Source organism: Zingiber officinale, chromosome 7A (assembly GCF_018446385.1).
Source record: "Zingiber officinale cultivar Zhangliang chromosome 7A, Zo_v1.1, whole genome shotgun sequence".
Classification (NCBI taxonomy): Eukaryota; Viridiplantae; Streptophyta; class Magnoliopsida; order Zingiberales; family Zingiberaceae; genus Zingiber; species Zingiber officinale.
In genome coordinates, this window is record NC_055998.1 from 118808102 (window position 1) to 118824074 (window position 15973).

Below are 15973 nucleotides of genomic sequence, written 5' to 3' on the forward strand. Positions count from 1 at the left end.
CATGCACGCTAAACTTTCCAAACCTACTTGTCGTGCCAACTCAAGACTAGATTAACCTAACCCAGCCCATTCATTTCTAAGCCGACGTGATATTAGGCATGGAATGCGGGCTGGCCACATCTCGCTCAGCCCATGCCCATTGCCACTTCTAAGGATTGACACTTAAAACAATAATGACATTGAAGGTAATTTCTACCAATTAAAAGATTTATGCTAGTGGATTAATAAAAAAGTATGACAACAATCTCTACCCGTTATTTCAACAGAAATTTGTCATAATATTGGATGGATAAATGACTGCCTTCTACTACAAGTTGGCAAGCTAATGCTATGTTCACGTACGGAAGACATAGCATGTGGAAGAGTTTTTTTCAAAGTTGCCTCAACTACAGCTTGTTGAATGTTCTGTCTACCAATGTAGTTTAGAAGAATATTTTCTGGAACTTTCTTTCCCTGCCGAAAGCCAGGAACCTGTATGAATAAGGTTTTTTATCAGGAATTGCATGGCATCACAACATACTACTTCAATAATGAGTATTCAAGAAGAAAAGGTAGATAAAGGAATTAGAATCTAGTACTAGAGACAGAAGGTAGAAAAAGAGAAGAAGCTTCCAGTGACATTTAAAAGGCCATTTTTACTTAGCATGGTCTTCCCTCAACTTTAGTTCAGCATAGAAATGACTAAACCCCAGTACAAGCAATTCCAATCATGCTTTAAGTGGAAATAAGTAAATAACAGGTACTGGAAAACATAACTGTCAACAAACTTGGATCGGATGAAAAGATAAAAGGGGAGAACAATATTGAATTCCTTGACATTCCAAAGAAAGAAAGAAGAAATATAGATTAGTATATGTCAGAGCCCAGAGGGCTTAGTAAAAGTTAGGTAGCATATTCAAATTTTTCTGATTACTATAGAGTGATAATGATCAAAACAGAAAATGGAAAATAATTTAAGTACAAAATTATCCTACAGATGAATTCCTATTCATCCTGTAACAGTAATAGACCCCTTAAATGACTGCATACTGAAAATAATACCTTTGCCTTCTTAGAAAATTCATCTAAGACTTCTCCGTAACATTCTTGGCTTATTGCTGGAGGAACTTCTACGCTTAACCTAATCTGCAAATAAGATGAGCTATCAGGGAATTGACATAACCATACTTCCTGGACAAATTGATTCTCGTGAACTTGTAGGACTAACAATCGATTGAATGCACTCAGGCAAGGGGAAGAGAGATAGCAAGAAAGCTATAGCCTTGAAGCAAGATTGCCTCTTCATTTCAATTGCCAGATGAACAAACAAACATATTTCCAAATTATACAAGAAGATAGGTAGAAAGTAAGAAAATTATAGCCTTGAGGCAAGACTACCACTTCCACTTGACTATCAGATCAATTAGAAGTAAAAATGATTTAGAAGGTAGAAAAAGGAAAGGTACAGACAGTGGAGTGAGGCCCTTTGGTCTCCGTCACAATGAGGTTGGCTGGCAACCTATCTTTCGTCTTCTGAGCAGCGGAGACACTAACTTGGGCACGGAAAGGCCCCGGGTTTCGCGAGGGAGGTGAGTGAAGGCGCGGGAGGGAAGAGGTGGCGAAAGACAAAGGTTTGGGGAGGGAGATGGGGATAGCCAAGGACAGATTGCAGGAGCGCGAGGAAGAGAGGATGGGCGGGGCGAAGATGCCAACTATCTCCATCTCCAGATGCTCCAGATCCTTCCACCGCCGCACCAGCTCCGGGATTCGAAGGTCATCCTCCAGCATCAAGTTGTCCGGCAAAGCCAGCGCCTTCAATCTCAGGCATCTGCGCTAATAATCGATGAGCAAATTCGTCGAACAGGTAGTGAGTGATGAGGGCGACGAAACCAGAAGGAGGCGTAGACTCACTTGACAGAGGCATAGGCGAGGTCGTGGATGGAGACGGCAGAGGAAAGGGGAAAGGCGAGTTGGTCGACGACGCCGCGGGAGCAGTGGAGGGCGAAACGGGGGAGGAGGGGGTGGAGGCAGAAGCGCGAGGGGCCATGTGGAAACCAGGACGGTGAGGCCATGCAGCTCACAATGGAGGAGGAGTGCGGTGGTGACTCCGTGTCCATGGCCAGAGATAGGAGGAGGAGGAAAGGGAGATGAGGCTGAGGTTTAGGTTTAGGCTGAGAGAAGGGTCACTATATTGGTTTAGGTTTGGAGGGAATTTTGTGAAGTGTTGTAAATTTTGGCCGGTGAAAAAATTAAATTATTATTTTTTGTTCATTAACACCGGGTTTTAAAAACCGCTGTTAAAACCTGTGTCTATTAACAAAAAAAAGGCGCTCATAGACACCAGCTAAAAAATCGATGTCTATGAGCGAAAATCTGCGCTCATAGACACCAGTTTTTAGAAAAATCGGTGTAAAATACTCAAAGACATCAGTTTTTGCTTAAAACCGTTGTTGTTCCACCGATGTCTATGAGCGATTTTGTTGTAGTGTTAGTATTATTTCCAAAAATAACTAGTATGATGCGGAAACAAAAATTACTAGTTATACCTTTTAGAAAGACCTCTTGATCTTCTACCGTATTCCTCTTCTAACCTTGGACGTTGTGTGGGCAACGATCTTCCGAGATGAGAAACCACCAAAGCACCTTCTCCTTTCTTCAAATTTCGGCCAAGCACAAAGCTTCCAAAAGATGAAGATCTTTTCCACCAACCAAGCTCCAAGGGATGTAGGCTTTCTCTCCTTCTTCCTCAAGCTAGATCCGGCCACCAATTAAAACTCCATGAGCATAAAGAGGTTCGGCCACAAAGAGAAGAAGAAGAGAAGAAGAAAGGGCCGGCCACACCACCAAGGAAAAGAGGAAGAAAAATAAAATAGAGTCGTTCACTTTGAAGCCTCCTCTACCCCCTCTTTTATAATCCTTGGTCTTGGCAAATAAGGAAAATTTAATAAAAACTTCCTTAATTCTTTTGCCATTGAAAAGGAAAATTTATTTAATTAAAACAATTTTTTCTTTTCAAACTTCAATGGCCGGCCACAACAATAAACTTCCAAGCAAATAAAATTTTAAACACCAATTAAAACTTCCTTATTTGCTTCCGGAAATTTATAAAATTTCTCCAATAATTTTTATCCCTTCATGATTGGTTTATAAAAAGGAAATTTAATAAATTAAAATCTTTCTTTTAACATGTGGATAAAAAGAAAGTTATCTCTAAAAATTAAAATCTCTTTTAATCTACAAATAAGGAAAGATATCAAATCTTTTCTTAATCTTTTGTAGAAACTTATAAAAGAGAATATTTAATTTTAAACTCTCTTTTAAATCATGAACATGGTTAAAAAGGAAAGTTTTCTTAAAATTTAAAATCCTCCTTTAAACAACAAATAAGGAAAGATTTCAAATTTTAAACTCTCTTTTAAACATGTAGATGATTTACAAATAAGGAAAGTTTTTACCAAAAATTAAAACCATCCTTTTAAACTACAAATAAGGAAAGAGATTAATCTCTTCTCTTAATCTTTTGTAGAAAGCTATAAAAGGAAATTTTTAATTTTTTAAACTCTCTTTTAAAATCATGATATCCACATAAAAAATAATTTTAATAAAAATCCTTTTTAATCTTCTAGTGGCCGGCCACCTAAGCTTGGGACCCAAGCTTTGGCCGGCCACCTACATGGCTCATCCACTTGATCTTGGCCGGCCCTAGCTTGGGTTCCAAGCTAGCTTGGCCGGCCCCATTGGATGGGTAAGAAGGTGGGCATGCGGTGGGTATAAATCTCTATATACTAGAGGCTACGATAGGGACCGAGAGGAGGAATTGGTTTTGGTCTCCCGATAAAATTAAGCATCCTGTGTTCGCCCCGAACACACAACCTAATTTTATCAATAATAATTCATTCCACTAGAGAACTATTATTGAACTACCGCACCAATCCCAAATTACATTTTGGGCTCCTTCTTATCATGAGTGTGTTAGTCTCCCTGTGTTTAAGATAACAAATGTCCACTAATTAAGTAAGTTACTGACAACTCACTTAATTAATATCTAGCTCCAAGAGTAGTACCACTCAACTTCATCGTCATGTCGGACTAAGTCCACCTGCAGGGTTTAACATGACAATCCTTATGAGCTCCTCTTGGGGACATTCTCAACCTAGATTACTAGGACACAGTTTCCTTCTATAATCAACAACACACACTATAAGTGATATCATTTCCCAACTTATCGGGCTTATTGATTCATCGAACTAAATCTCACCCATTGATAAATTAAAGAAATAAATATCAAATATATGTGCTTGTTATTATATTAGGATTAAGAGCACACACTTCCATAATAACTGAGGTCTTTGTTCCTTTATAAAGTCAGTATAAAAGAAACGACCTCTAATGGTCCTACTCAATACACTCTAAGTGTACTAGTGTAATTATATAGTTAAGATAAACTAATACCTAATTACACTACGACCTTCCAATGGTTTGTTCCTTTCCATCTTGGTCGTGAGCTACTGTTTATAATTTATAAGATACTGATAACATGATCTTATGTGTGTGACACCACACACCATGTTATCTACAATATAAATTAATTAAACAACTACATTTATCATAAATGTAGACATTTAACCAATGTGATTCTTATTTCTAGATAAATGTTTATACCAAAAGCTAGGCTTTTAGTATACATTCTAACAATCTCCCACTTATACTAAAAGACTAAGCTGTCATAACTGCTACCATACATCTGATTCCCAAACCTTCAACATGCCCATCAAAAGTTCTTGCCTTAAGGGCTTTAGTGAAAGGATCTTCTAGGTTATCACTTGATGCAATCTAGGCAGCAACAACTTCTCCTCGTTTATACGATTTCTCGTATTGGGTGGTACTTGCGCTCTATTGTGTTTACTTGCCTTATAGACTCATGGTTTCTTCGAGTTTGCTACTGTACCATTATTATTACAATAAATTGTAATAATCTTTGGACAAACCAGAAATCATATCTAAGTCTATCTTGAGGTTATTAAGTCATTCAGCTTTTATGACTACCTCAGAGGCTTGCCATATACTCAGCTTCTATGGTGGAGTTCAGAAAAACACCTATGCTTATCACTCTTCCATAGTTATGACTTTACCTCCTAAAGTAAACACAAAACCCCGAGGTTGACTTATTATTGTCCCTATCTGATTGGAAGTCAAAATTCATGCAATCCACAGGGACCAAATTAACTGTCTTGTAAGCTAGCATATAATCTCTAGTGCCTCTAAGGTACTTTAATATATGATTTACTGCAGTCCAATGTCCTTGTCTAGGGTTACTTTGATATCTGCTAACTATGCCCTTGGCAAAACAGATTTCTGATCTCGTGCATAGCATACATTAGGTTGTCTAACTGCCGAAGCATAAAGAACTGCCTACATGTCCTAAATCTCCTTTGATGTCATCGGAGACATCTCTTTAGATAAAGACACTCCATGCTTAAAAGGTAAGAAACCTTTCGAGGAGTTTTGCATGCTTAAAACGAGCAAGGATTTTCCGATGTATCAAGCTTGGGATAAGTAAAATATATTTTTTCTTTCGATCCCTTATTTCTTTGATCTCAAAAATATATACATTCTCCCAAGTCCTTTATATCGAATTATTTGGACAACCATACCCTTACTTCTGACAACATTTTGATATTGTTTCCAACTACCAAAAATGTTATCTACGTATAGTACAAGAAATACCACCACGTTTCCATCACACCTTTTGTATACACAAGACTTATCCGTTTACTCAATAAATCCATAGGTCTGGATTACTTTGATAAACCGGATATTCCAAGACCTTGAAGCTTTGCCTCAGTCCATAGACTAATTGAGCTTGCACACAAGATGCTCTTAGCCCTTTGCAATGAACCCTTCTGGTTGCTTTATATGGATGCTTTCATCAAGACTTCCATTAAGGAATGCTGTCTTGACATCCACTTGCCAAATAGATAAAAGAATCCGGATAGACTTAAGCATGGCTACCAGTGAAAAAGTTTCCTTTTTCATCAAGCCTTGCTTTGAAAGTTACTACCTTCCTTTCTATCCCTCTTTCCCTATTATAGACCTTTTTACACCCAAAGGCTTTTACACCATTTGGTGGTTCTACAAGCTTCCAGATTTTATTAGAATACATATATTCTAATTCTGTTATTCATTACTCTTTGCCAAGATGTTGCATCTTTATTTTGGAGTGCTTCATCATATGTCCAAAGATCAGATTCATGTCCTCCAGGGATCAAGTCCAAAAACTCTCCCAAAACATGAATCTTTTTAGGTTGCCTAACAACCCTCCCACTACGACAAGGCACTTTCTGCAATTGTGTATCATTTGTGATACGTGTTGCAGTTTCCTTGTGGTATCTCATCTTGTACAGTTGGTACTAGATTAGACATGTTTTTTATTATTTCCTTAAGAACAAATTTTCTTATGGGCACATGGTTTATTACATAGTCCTTTTCTAAAAATCGGTCATTGATGCTAACAATGACCTTCTGATTTTTAAGACTATAAACCTACTTTTATTTCACTAGGATAATCTACAAACGAGTGAATTCCTGTCCAACTTATCATTGTCTCTCTTCTGCATATGTGCTGGACTACCCGAATCCGAATATGCTTCGAAATAGGCTTACGCCTATTCAGCAATTCTATATGAGTAGAGAGTTCTGACTTTGGAAGGTACTATATTCACTCCCGTTTCCAGAGTATATCCTTAAAATGATTTTGATAATATTCTTAATAACTCATCAATCTACTTATTTCCATAAGAGTCCTATACCTTCCTTTTCCTACACCATTCTGTTGGGGTGTACCAGGTGCAGTTAGGATTGAGTCCCGACTTCTGATAAGTGACTCCCAAATTATCCCAAGAGGTACTTGCCACTACGATCTTACCATAGTGACTTAATACTTTTACTTTAACATTTCTCCGCATCAGCCTTGTACTCTTTGAACTAATCAAAGTACTTAGTCTTGCGGCACATTAAGTAAATGTATTTGTATCTTGAATAGTTATCTATAAAATAGATGAAATATTCGATACTACCTCTTGCCTGGATAGTCATAGGATCACACAAATCAGAATGAACCAATTCCAACATATCTTTGGCTCCATACCCCTTTGACTTAAAAGCTTCTTGGTTATTTTTCCTTCCAAGTAAGACTCGTAGGTTGGAAAGATTTCCACTACTAATGAACCCAAAAGTTCATCAGCTACCAATGAATCCTACTTAAGTTAATATAACCTAGCTTTAGATGCCAAAGATATAATTGGTTCATTTCCGAAGGTTGCTTTCTCTTAAAGTTAGAGGATGTGTTACTAATTTCCATTTGTGGCATCGTGGGAGTTATGGATTTATAAATTGCCAACCAACGTACCAGAACAGATAACTTCCCTCTTTTTCTTAATAACAACTTTGTTATTAAAAGAGGCAGAATATCAAATTCTTTGAATAGTTTTAGAAACTAAAATCTAGTTCTTTCTAACTTGGTACGTAAAGAAAATTACTCAAAATCCATGTTTTATTCTTATTAAAGGATAAACATCTCCCACTGCAACAGCTGCCACTTTTACAGTAATGCCCATGTGGACGGTGTTTTTTTTTTTTCATTTAGTTGTCGGGTTTCCTGGAACCCTGCAATGAATTGCAGACATGATCAGTGGCTCTCATATCTACACACCAGGTACCAGTAGATAACTCCACTAAACATGTTTCAACTAATGAATAAAATTCACCTATATTGTTCTTAGTTCTAAGAGGACAGTCTACCTTAATGTCCAAATCCTATTTCCAATCAATTATAATTGGGACCATTAAGTCTATCCTAAAGTATATTAGCTAGGGATTGACCATCATCCTAAGAATCACAAAAATATTTGGTTAAGACCAACTCCTTAAAAATCCCCATGAATTTTGTATGCCACGTTAGTGTGGACGTATACAAATTCAAAGAGGAAATTTTATCATTTAATTTTATTATCTCATCATCCTTACTTTATGACGAATAAAATTAATAGTTGGTCTATCTTTAATCAAATATTTGGTCAAGACTCTAAATTTAAAATAATATTGATTCCTCTAACAATACTATTTAAATATACCAACACCTCAAAACACCGTGAATTTTGCATGCCACGTTAGTGTGGACGTATACAAAATCAACATTTGTAAGAGGAGGGTTTTACCCATTAACTATCTTGTCAACGTAACTTTATGACAAATAAAATTATCTCAAACACCGTTAATTTTGTATGCCACGTTAGTGTGAACGTATACAAAATCAATCATTTGTAAGAGGGGTTTTAACCCTTTAATTTTATTATCTTGTCAACCTAGTTTTATGACAAATTAATAGTTGGTTTCATTTGGTCACACAAATAATAGCAGTGACTCCGATGGGGAGGATACTATTAGATGTGTCTAAGTGTATACCATTACTTGACACTAAGTCCATTAATAAGATTATGCCCCTTCCATTGGGGAAGATCACACGCTCTTAATTAACTTCCTATAGTCATCCAAAAATGGAAGTCTGTTCTAGTGATCCGCAAACAAGCTCATCCGTTATGGAGGAAGGCACTCAGAGCCAACGCGCAAGCTTGTTTGCATCACTTAAAAACAAGTCATGGAGACCATGGGATTTACTTAAAAATCCCTCTCCCACTTAGTTATTTATAAATGAGGAATTTTAACTATGCTAGCCTACTAAACTTGTAAACTAACATGCACACACAGCACAATATAAAAGCAATAAATAGAAAATCTAATTTTCAACTATTATGACTTTTATCTCTAGTTGTCCTCCGTGTGTTGTCATCCCAAGCTTCTGCCATATTTGGCCACCGCTGTCGCCTCCATCTTGCTCCTAGTTCCGCTGCGCCTCTGGTCCTTAGAAAGTTCCACGCTTTGCAAGATTCGATCCGCGACATAAATAGAATTTTACATTTTGATCCTATATTCCATAAAAGGAATGTACATATATCTAGATCAAAAATAAAATCCTAATAAAACTAAATACAGCTCCTGCTGTATTTTAATACAATCATGCACACACATATAAATGCCCTTGACATGTCCAAGGGTCCAATCACACACATAATAATTAAAAGCCATAATAGTTGGATCCTGCACCCACAAAGTTAGCACATCCTACTATTAATCTGCCTAAATTATGTATGACATGTGCATAATTAAACTAATACCAAATACACAGAGGCAAAACCCTAGCTCTGATACCAATTGTTGGTTGCTACTCGGAAAACCTAGAGATTCCACTGTACAAAAATTTTGTACAAAGGTCTGAACCTTTTCCTAGCTACCATGTGTTCTTTTAAATTAAATTTTGGATCGCCTGTGGAACTTAACACGTTTGATCCAAAACTTAATCTATTTGTTCTTTTAGGTTTTGACTTGGATCTCCTGCGGAACTTAACACGTTTGATCCAAATCACCTAAGTTATTTAATTCCATTAAATATTAATTTCTAAAATTGGTTCCCAGTACTGACGTGGCGAGGCACATGGCCTTCTTGGATATGGGAGCAACCACCACCGATTAGACAAAACCTTTTATGGAAAGCTAATATTTAATTTCCTAAAATAACTTTAGGTTAACCGAAAAGAACAATCAAATCACAAGGAAAAGAAAAACAAAAGAACACTATATCGAAAACAAATTCGAAACTCTAGAATCGTATGCCTCTTGTATTTAGTATTATTTCCAAAAATAACTAGTATGATGCGGAAACAAAAATTACTAGTTATACCTTTTAGAAAGACCTCTTGATCTTCTACCGTATTCCTCTTCTAACCTCGGACGTTGTGTGGGCAACGATCTTCCGAGATGAGAAACCACCAAAGCACCTTCTCCTTTCTTCAAATTTCGGCCAAGCACAAAGCTTCCAAAAGATGAAGATCTTTTCCACCAACCAAGCTCCAAGGGATGTAGGCTTTCTCTCATTCTTCCTCAAGCTAGATCCGGCCACCAATTAAAACTCCATGAGCATAAAGAGGTTCGGCCACAAAGAGAAGAAGAAGAGAAGAAGAAAGGGCCGGCCACACCACCAAGGAAAAGAGGAAGAAAAATAGAATAGAGTCGTTCACTTTGAAGCCTCCTCTACCCCCTCTTTTATAATCCTTGGTCTTGGCAAATAAGGAAAATTTAATAAAAACTTCCTTAATTCTTTTGCCATTGAAAAGGAAAATTTATTTAATTAAAACAATTTTTTCTTTTCAAACTTCAATGGCCGGCCACAACAATAAACTTCCAAGCAAATAAAATTTTAAACACCAATTAAAACTTCCTTATTAGCTTCCGGAAATTTATAAAATTTCTCCAATAATTTTTAACCCTTCATGATTGGTTTATAAAAAGGAAATTTAATAAATTAAAATCTTTCTTTTAACATGTGGATAAAAAGAAAGTTATCTCTAAAAATTAAAATCTCTTTTAATCTACAAATAAGGAAAGATATCAAATCTTTTCTTAATCTTTTGTAGAAACTTATAAAAGAGAATATTTAATTTTAAACTCTCTTTTAAATCATGAACATGGTTAAAAAGGAAAGTTTTCTTAAAATTTAAAATCCTCCTTTAAACAACAAATAAGGAAAGATTTCAAATTTTAAACTCTCTTTTAAACATGTAGATGATTTACAAATAAGGAAAGTTTTTACCAAAAATTAAAACCATCCTTTTAAACTACAAATAAAGAAAGAGATTAATCTCTTCTCTTAATCTTTTGTCGAAAGCTATAAAAGGAAATTTTTAATTTTTTAAACTCTCTTTTAAAATCATGATATCCACATAAGAAATAATTTTAATAAAAATCATTTTTAATCTTCTAGTGGCCGGCCACCTAAGCTTGGGACCCAAGCTTTGGCCGGCCACCTACATGGCTCATCCACTTGATCTTGGCCGGCCCTAGCTTGGGTTCCAAGCTAGCTTGGCCAGCCCCATTGGATGAGTAAGAAGGTGGGCATGCGGTGGGTATAAATCTCTATATACTAGAGGCTACGATAGGGACCGAGAGGAGGAATTGGTTTTGGTCTCCCGATAAAATTAAGCATCCTGTGTTCGCCCCGAACACACAACCTAATTTTATCAATAATAATTCATTCCACTAGAGAACTATTATTGAATTACCGCACCAATCCCAAATTACATTTTGGGCTCCTTCTTATTATGAGTGTGTTAGTCTCCCTGTGTTTAAGATAACAAATGTCCACTAATTAAGTAAGTTACTGACAACTCACTTAATTAATATCTAGCTCCAAGAGTAGTATCACTCAACTTCATCGTCATGTCGGACTAAGTCCACCTGCAGGGTTTAACATGACAATCCTTATGAGCTCCTCTTGGGGACATTCTCAACCTAGATTACTAGGACACAGTTTCCTTCTATAATCAACAACACACACTATAAGTGATATCATTTCCCAACTTATCGGGCTTATTGATTCATCGAACTAAATCTCACCCATTGATAAATTAAAGAAATAAATATCAAATATATGTGCTTGTTATTATATTAGGATTAAGAGCACACACTTCCATAATACTGAGGTCTTTGTTCCTTTATAAAGTCAGTATAAAAGAAACGACCTCTAATGGTCCTACTCAATACACTCTAAGTGTACTAGTGTAATTATATAGTTAAGATAAACTAATACCTAATTACACTACGACCTTCCAATGGTTTGTTCCTTTCCATCTTGGTCGTGAGCTACTGTTTATAATTTATAAGATACTGATAACATGATCTTATGTGTGTGACACCACACACCATGTTATCTACAATATAAATTAATTGAACAACTACATTTATCATAAATGTAGACATTTGACCAATGTGATTCTTATTTCTAGATAAATGTTTATACCAAAAGCTAGGCTTTTAGTATACATTCTAACAATCTCCCACTTATACTAAAAGACTAAGCTGTCATAACTGCTACCATACATCTGATTCCCAAACCTTCAACATGCCCATCAAAAGTTCTTGCCTTAAGGGCTTTAGTGAAAGGATCTTCTAGGTTATCACTTGATGCAATCTAGGCAGCAACAACTTCTCCTCGTTTATACGATTTCTCGTATTGGGTGGTACTTGCGCTCTATTGTGTTTACTTGCCTTATAGACTCATGGTTTCTTCGAGTTTGCTACTGCACCATTATTATTACAATAAATTGTAATAATCTTTGGACAAACCAGAAATCATATCTAAGTCTATCTTGAGGTTATTAAGTCATTCAGCTTTTATGACTACCTCAGAGGCTTGCCATATACTCAGCTTCTATGGTGGAGTCCAGAAAAACACCTATGCTTATCACTCTTCCATAGTTATGACTTTACCTCCTAAAGTAAACACAAAACCCCGAGGTTGACTTATTATTGTCCCTATCTGATTGGAAGTCAAAATTCATGCAATCCACAGGGACCAAATTAACTGTCTTGTAAGCTAGCATATAATCTCTAGTGCCTCTAAGGTACTTTAATATATGCTTTACTGCAGTCCAATGTCCTTGTCTAGGGTTACTTTGATATCTGCTAACTATGCCCTTGGCAAAACAGATTTCTGATCTCGTGCATAGCATACATTAGGTTGTCTAACTGCCGAAGCATAAAGAACTGCCTACATGTCCTAAATCTCCTTTGAAGTCATCGGAGACATCTCTTTAGATAAAGACACTCCATGCTTAAAAGGTAAGAAACCTTTCGAGGAGTTTTGCATGCTTAAAACGAGCAAGGATTTTCCGATGTATCAAGCTTGGGATAAGTAAAATATATTTTTTCTTTCGATCCCTTATTTCTTTGATCTCAAAAATATATACATTCTCCCAAGTCCTTTATATCGAATTATTTGGACAACCATACCCTTACTTCTGACAACATTTTGATATTGTTTCCAACTACCAAAAATGTTATCTACGTATAGTACAAGAAATACCACCACATTTCCATCACACCTTTTGTATACACAAGACTTATCTGTTTACTCAATAAATCCATAGGTCTGGATTACTTTGATAAACCGGATATTCCAAGACCTTGAAGCTTTGCCTCAGTCCATAGACTGATTGAGCTTGCACACAAGATGCTCTTAGCCCTTTGTAATGAACCCTTCTGGTTGCTTTATATGGATGCTTTCATCAAGACTTCCATTAAGGAATGCTGTCTTGACATCCACTTGCCAAATAGATAAAAGAATCCGGATAGACTTAAGCATGGCTACCAGTGAAAAAGTTTCCTTTTTCATCAAGCCTTGCTTTGAAAGTTACTACCTTCCTTTCTATCCCTCTTTCCCTATTATAGACCTTTTTACACCCAAAGGCTTTTACACCATTTGGTGGTTCTACAAGCTTCCAGATTTTATTAGAATACATATATTCTAATTCTGTTATTCATTACTCTTTGCCAAGATGTTGCATCTTTATTTTGGAGTGCTTCATCATATGTCCAAAGATCAGATTCATGTCCTCCAGGGATCAAGTCCAAAAACTCTCCCAAAACATGAATCTTTTTAGGTTGCCTAACAACCCTCCCACTACGACAAGGCACTTTCTGCAATTGTGTATCATTTGTGATACGTGTTGCAGTTTCCTTGTGGTATCTCATCTTGTACAGTTGGTACTAGATTAGACATGTTTTTTATTATTTCCTTAAGAACAAATTTTCTTATGGGCACATGGTTTATTACATAGTCCTTTTCTAAAAATCGGTCATTGATGCTAACAATGACCTTCTGATTTTTAAGACTATAAACCTACTTTTATTTCACTAGGATAACCTACAAACGAGTGAATTCCTGTCCAACTTATCATTGTCTCTCTTCTGCATATGTGCTGGACTACCCGAATCCGAATATGCTTCGAAATAGGCTTACGCCTATTCAGCAATTCTATATGAGTAGAGAGTTCTGACTTTGGAAGGTACTATATTCACTCCCGTTTCCAGAGTATATCCTTAAAATGATTTTGATAATATTCTTAATAACTCATCAATCTACTTATTTCCATAAGAGTCCTATACCTTCCTTTTCCTACACCATTCTGTTGGGGTGTACCAGGTGCAGTTAGGATTGAGTCCCGACTTCTGATAAGTGACTCCCAAATTATCCCAAGAGGTACTTGCCACTACGATCTTAATATAGTGACTTAATACTTTTACTTTAACATTTCTCCGCATCAGCCTTGTACTCTTTGAACTAATCAAAGTACTTAGTCTTGCGGCACATTAAGTAAATGTATTTGTATCTTGAATAGTTATCTATAAAATAGATGAAATATTCGATACTACCTCTTTCCTGGATAGTCATAGGATCACACAAATCAGAATGAACCAATTCCAATATATCTTTGGCTCCATACCCCTTTGACTTAAAAGCTTCTTGGTTATTTTTCCTTCCAAGTAAGACTCGTAGGTTGGAAAGATTTCCACTACTAATGAACCCAAAAGTTCATCAGCTACCAATGAATCCTACTTAAGTTAATATAACCTAGCTTTAGATGCCAAAGATATAATTGGTTCATTTCCGAAGGTTGCTTTCTCTTAAAGTTAGAAGATGTGTTACTAATTTCCATTTGTGGCATCGTGGGAGTTATGGATTTATAAATTGTCAACCAACGTACCAGAACAGATAACTTCCCTCTTTTTCTTAATAACAACTTTGTTATTAAAAGAGGCAGAATATCAAATTTTTTGAATAGTTTTAGAAACTAAAATCTAGTTCTTTCTAACTTGGTACGTAAAGACAATTACTCAAAATTCATGTTTTATTCTTATTAAAGGATAAACATCTCCCACTGCAACAGCTGCCACTTTTACAGTAATGCCCATGTGGACGGTGTTTTTTTTTTTCATTTAGTTGTCGGGTTTCCTGGAACCCTGCAATGAATTGCAGACATGATCAGTGGCTCTCATATCTACACACCAGGTACCAGTAGATAACTCCACTAAACATGTTTCAACTAATGAATAAAATTCACCTATATTGTTCTTAGTTCTAAGAGGACAGTCTACCTTAATGTCCAAATCCTATTTCCAATCAATTATAATTGGGACCATTAAGTCTATCCTAAAGTATATTAGCTAGGGATTGACCATCATCCTAAGAATCACAAAAATATTTGGTTAAGACCAACTCCTTAAAAATCCCCATGAATTTTGTATGCCACGTTAGTGTGGACGTATACAAATTCAAAGAGGAAATTTTATCATTTAATTTTATTATCTCATCATCCTTACTTTATGACGAATAAAATTAATAGTTGGTCTATCTTTAATCAAATATTTGGTCAAGACTCTAAATTTAAAATAATATTGATTCCTCTAACAATACTATTTAAATTTACCAACACCTCAAAACACCGTGAATTTTGCATGCCACGTTAGTGTGGACGTATACAAAATCAACATTTGTAAGAGGAGGGTTTTACCCATTAACTATCTTGTCAACGTAACTTTATGACAAATAAAATTATCTCAAACACCGTTAATTTTGTATGCCACGTTAGTGTGGACGTATACAAAATCAATCATTTGTAAGAGGGGTTTTAACCCTTTAATTTTATTATCTTGTCAACCTAGTTTTATGACAAATTAATAGTTGGTTTCATTTGGTCACACAAATAATAGCAGTGACTCCGATGGGGAGGATACTATTAGATGTGTCTAAGTGTATACCATTACTTGACACTAAGTCCATTAATAAGATTATGCCCCTTCCATTGGGGAAGATCACACGCTCTTAATTAACTTCCTATAGTCATCCAAAAATGGAAGTCTGTTCTAGTGATCTGCAAACAAGCTCATCCGTTATGGAGGAAGGCACTCAGAGCCAACGCGCAAGCTTGTTTGCATCACTTACAAACCAGTAATGGAGACCATGAGATTTACTTAAAAATACCTCTCCCACTTAGTTACTTATAAATGAGGAATTTTTAACTATGCTAGCCTACTAAACTTG

General features: G+C 36.1%; 1 protein-coding gene across 1 annotated transcript; it reads right to left on the reverse strand.

Annotated features, from left to right (window-relative positions):
- Positions 1–273: 273 nt before the first annotated feature.
- On the reverse strand, positions 274–1290 carry LOC121999665 (trigger factor-like protein TIG, Chloroplastic). The gene is made up of 3 exons (XM_042554316.1): positions 1208–1290; positions 1042–1125; positions 274–471 (listed from the first exon to the last, which is right to left on the reverse strand). Exons 1-3 carry the CDS (start codon positions 1283–1285, stop codon positions 274–276), a joined length of 360 nt encoding a protein of 119 aa, XP_042410250.1. The 5' UTR covers positions 1286–1290.
- Between the last annotated feature and the right edge of the window lie 14683 nt (positions 1291–15973).

Bases quoted from the DNA above. Each gene is read 5' to 3' on its own strand.
- LOC121999665 (XM_042554316.1), bottom strand. From the start codon at position 1,285: ATGAAGAGGCAATCTTGCTTCAAGGCTATAGCTTTCTTGCTATCTCTC. The intron at 1,126-1,207 runs GTTAGTCCTACA...TCTTATTTGCAG, and splicing joins CTGAGTGCATTCAATCGATT to ATTAGGTTAAGCGTAGAAGT. The intron at 472-1,041 runs GTATTATTTTCA...TTATTCATACAG, and splicing joins AATTTTCTAAGAAGGCAAAG to GTTCCTGGCTTTCGGCAGGG.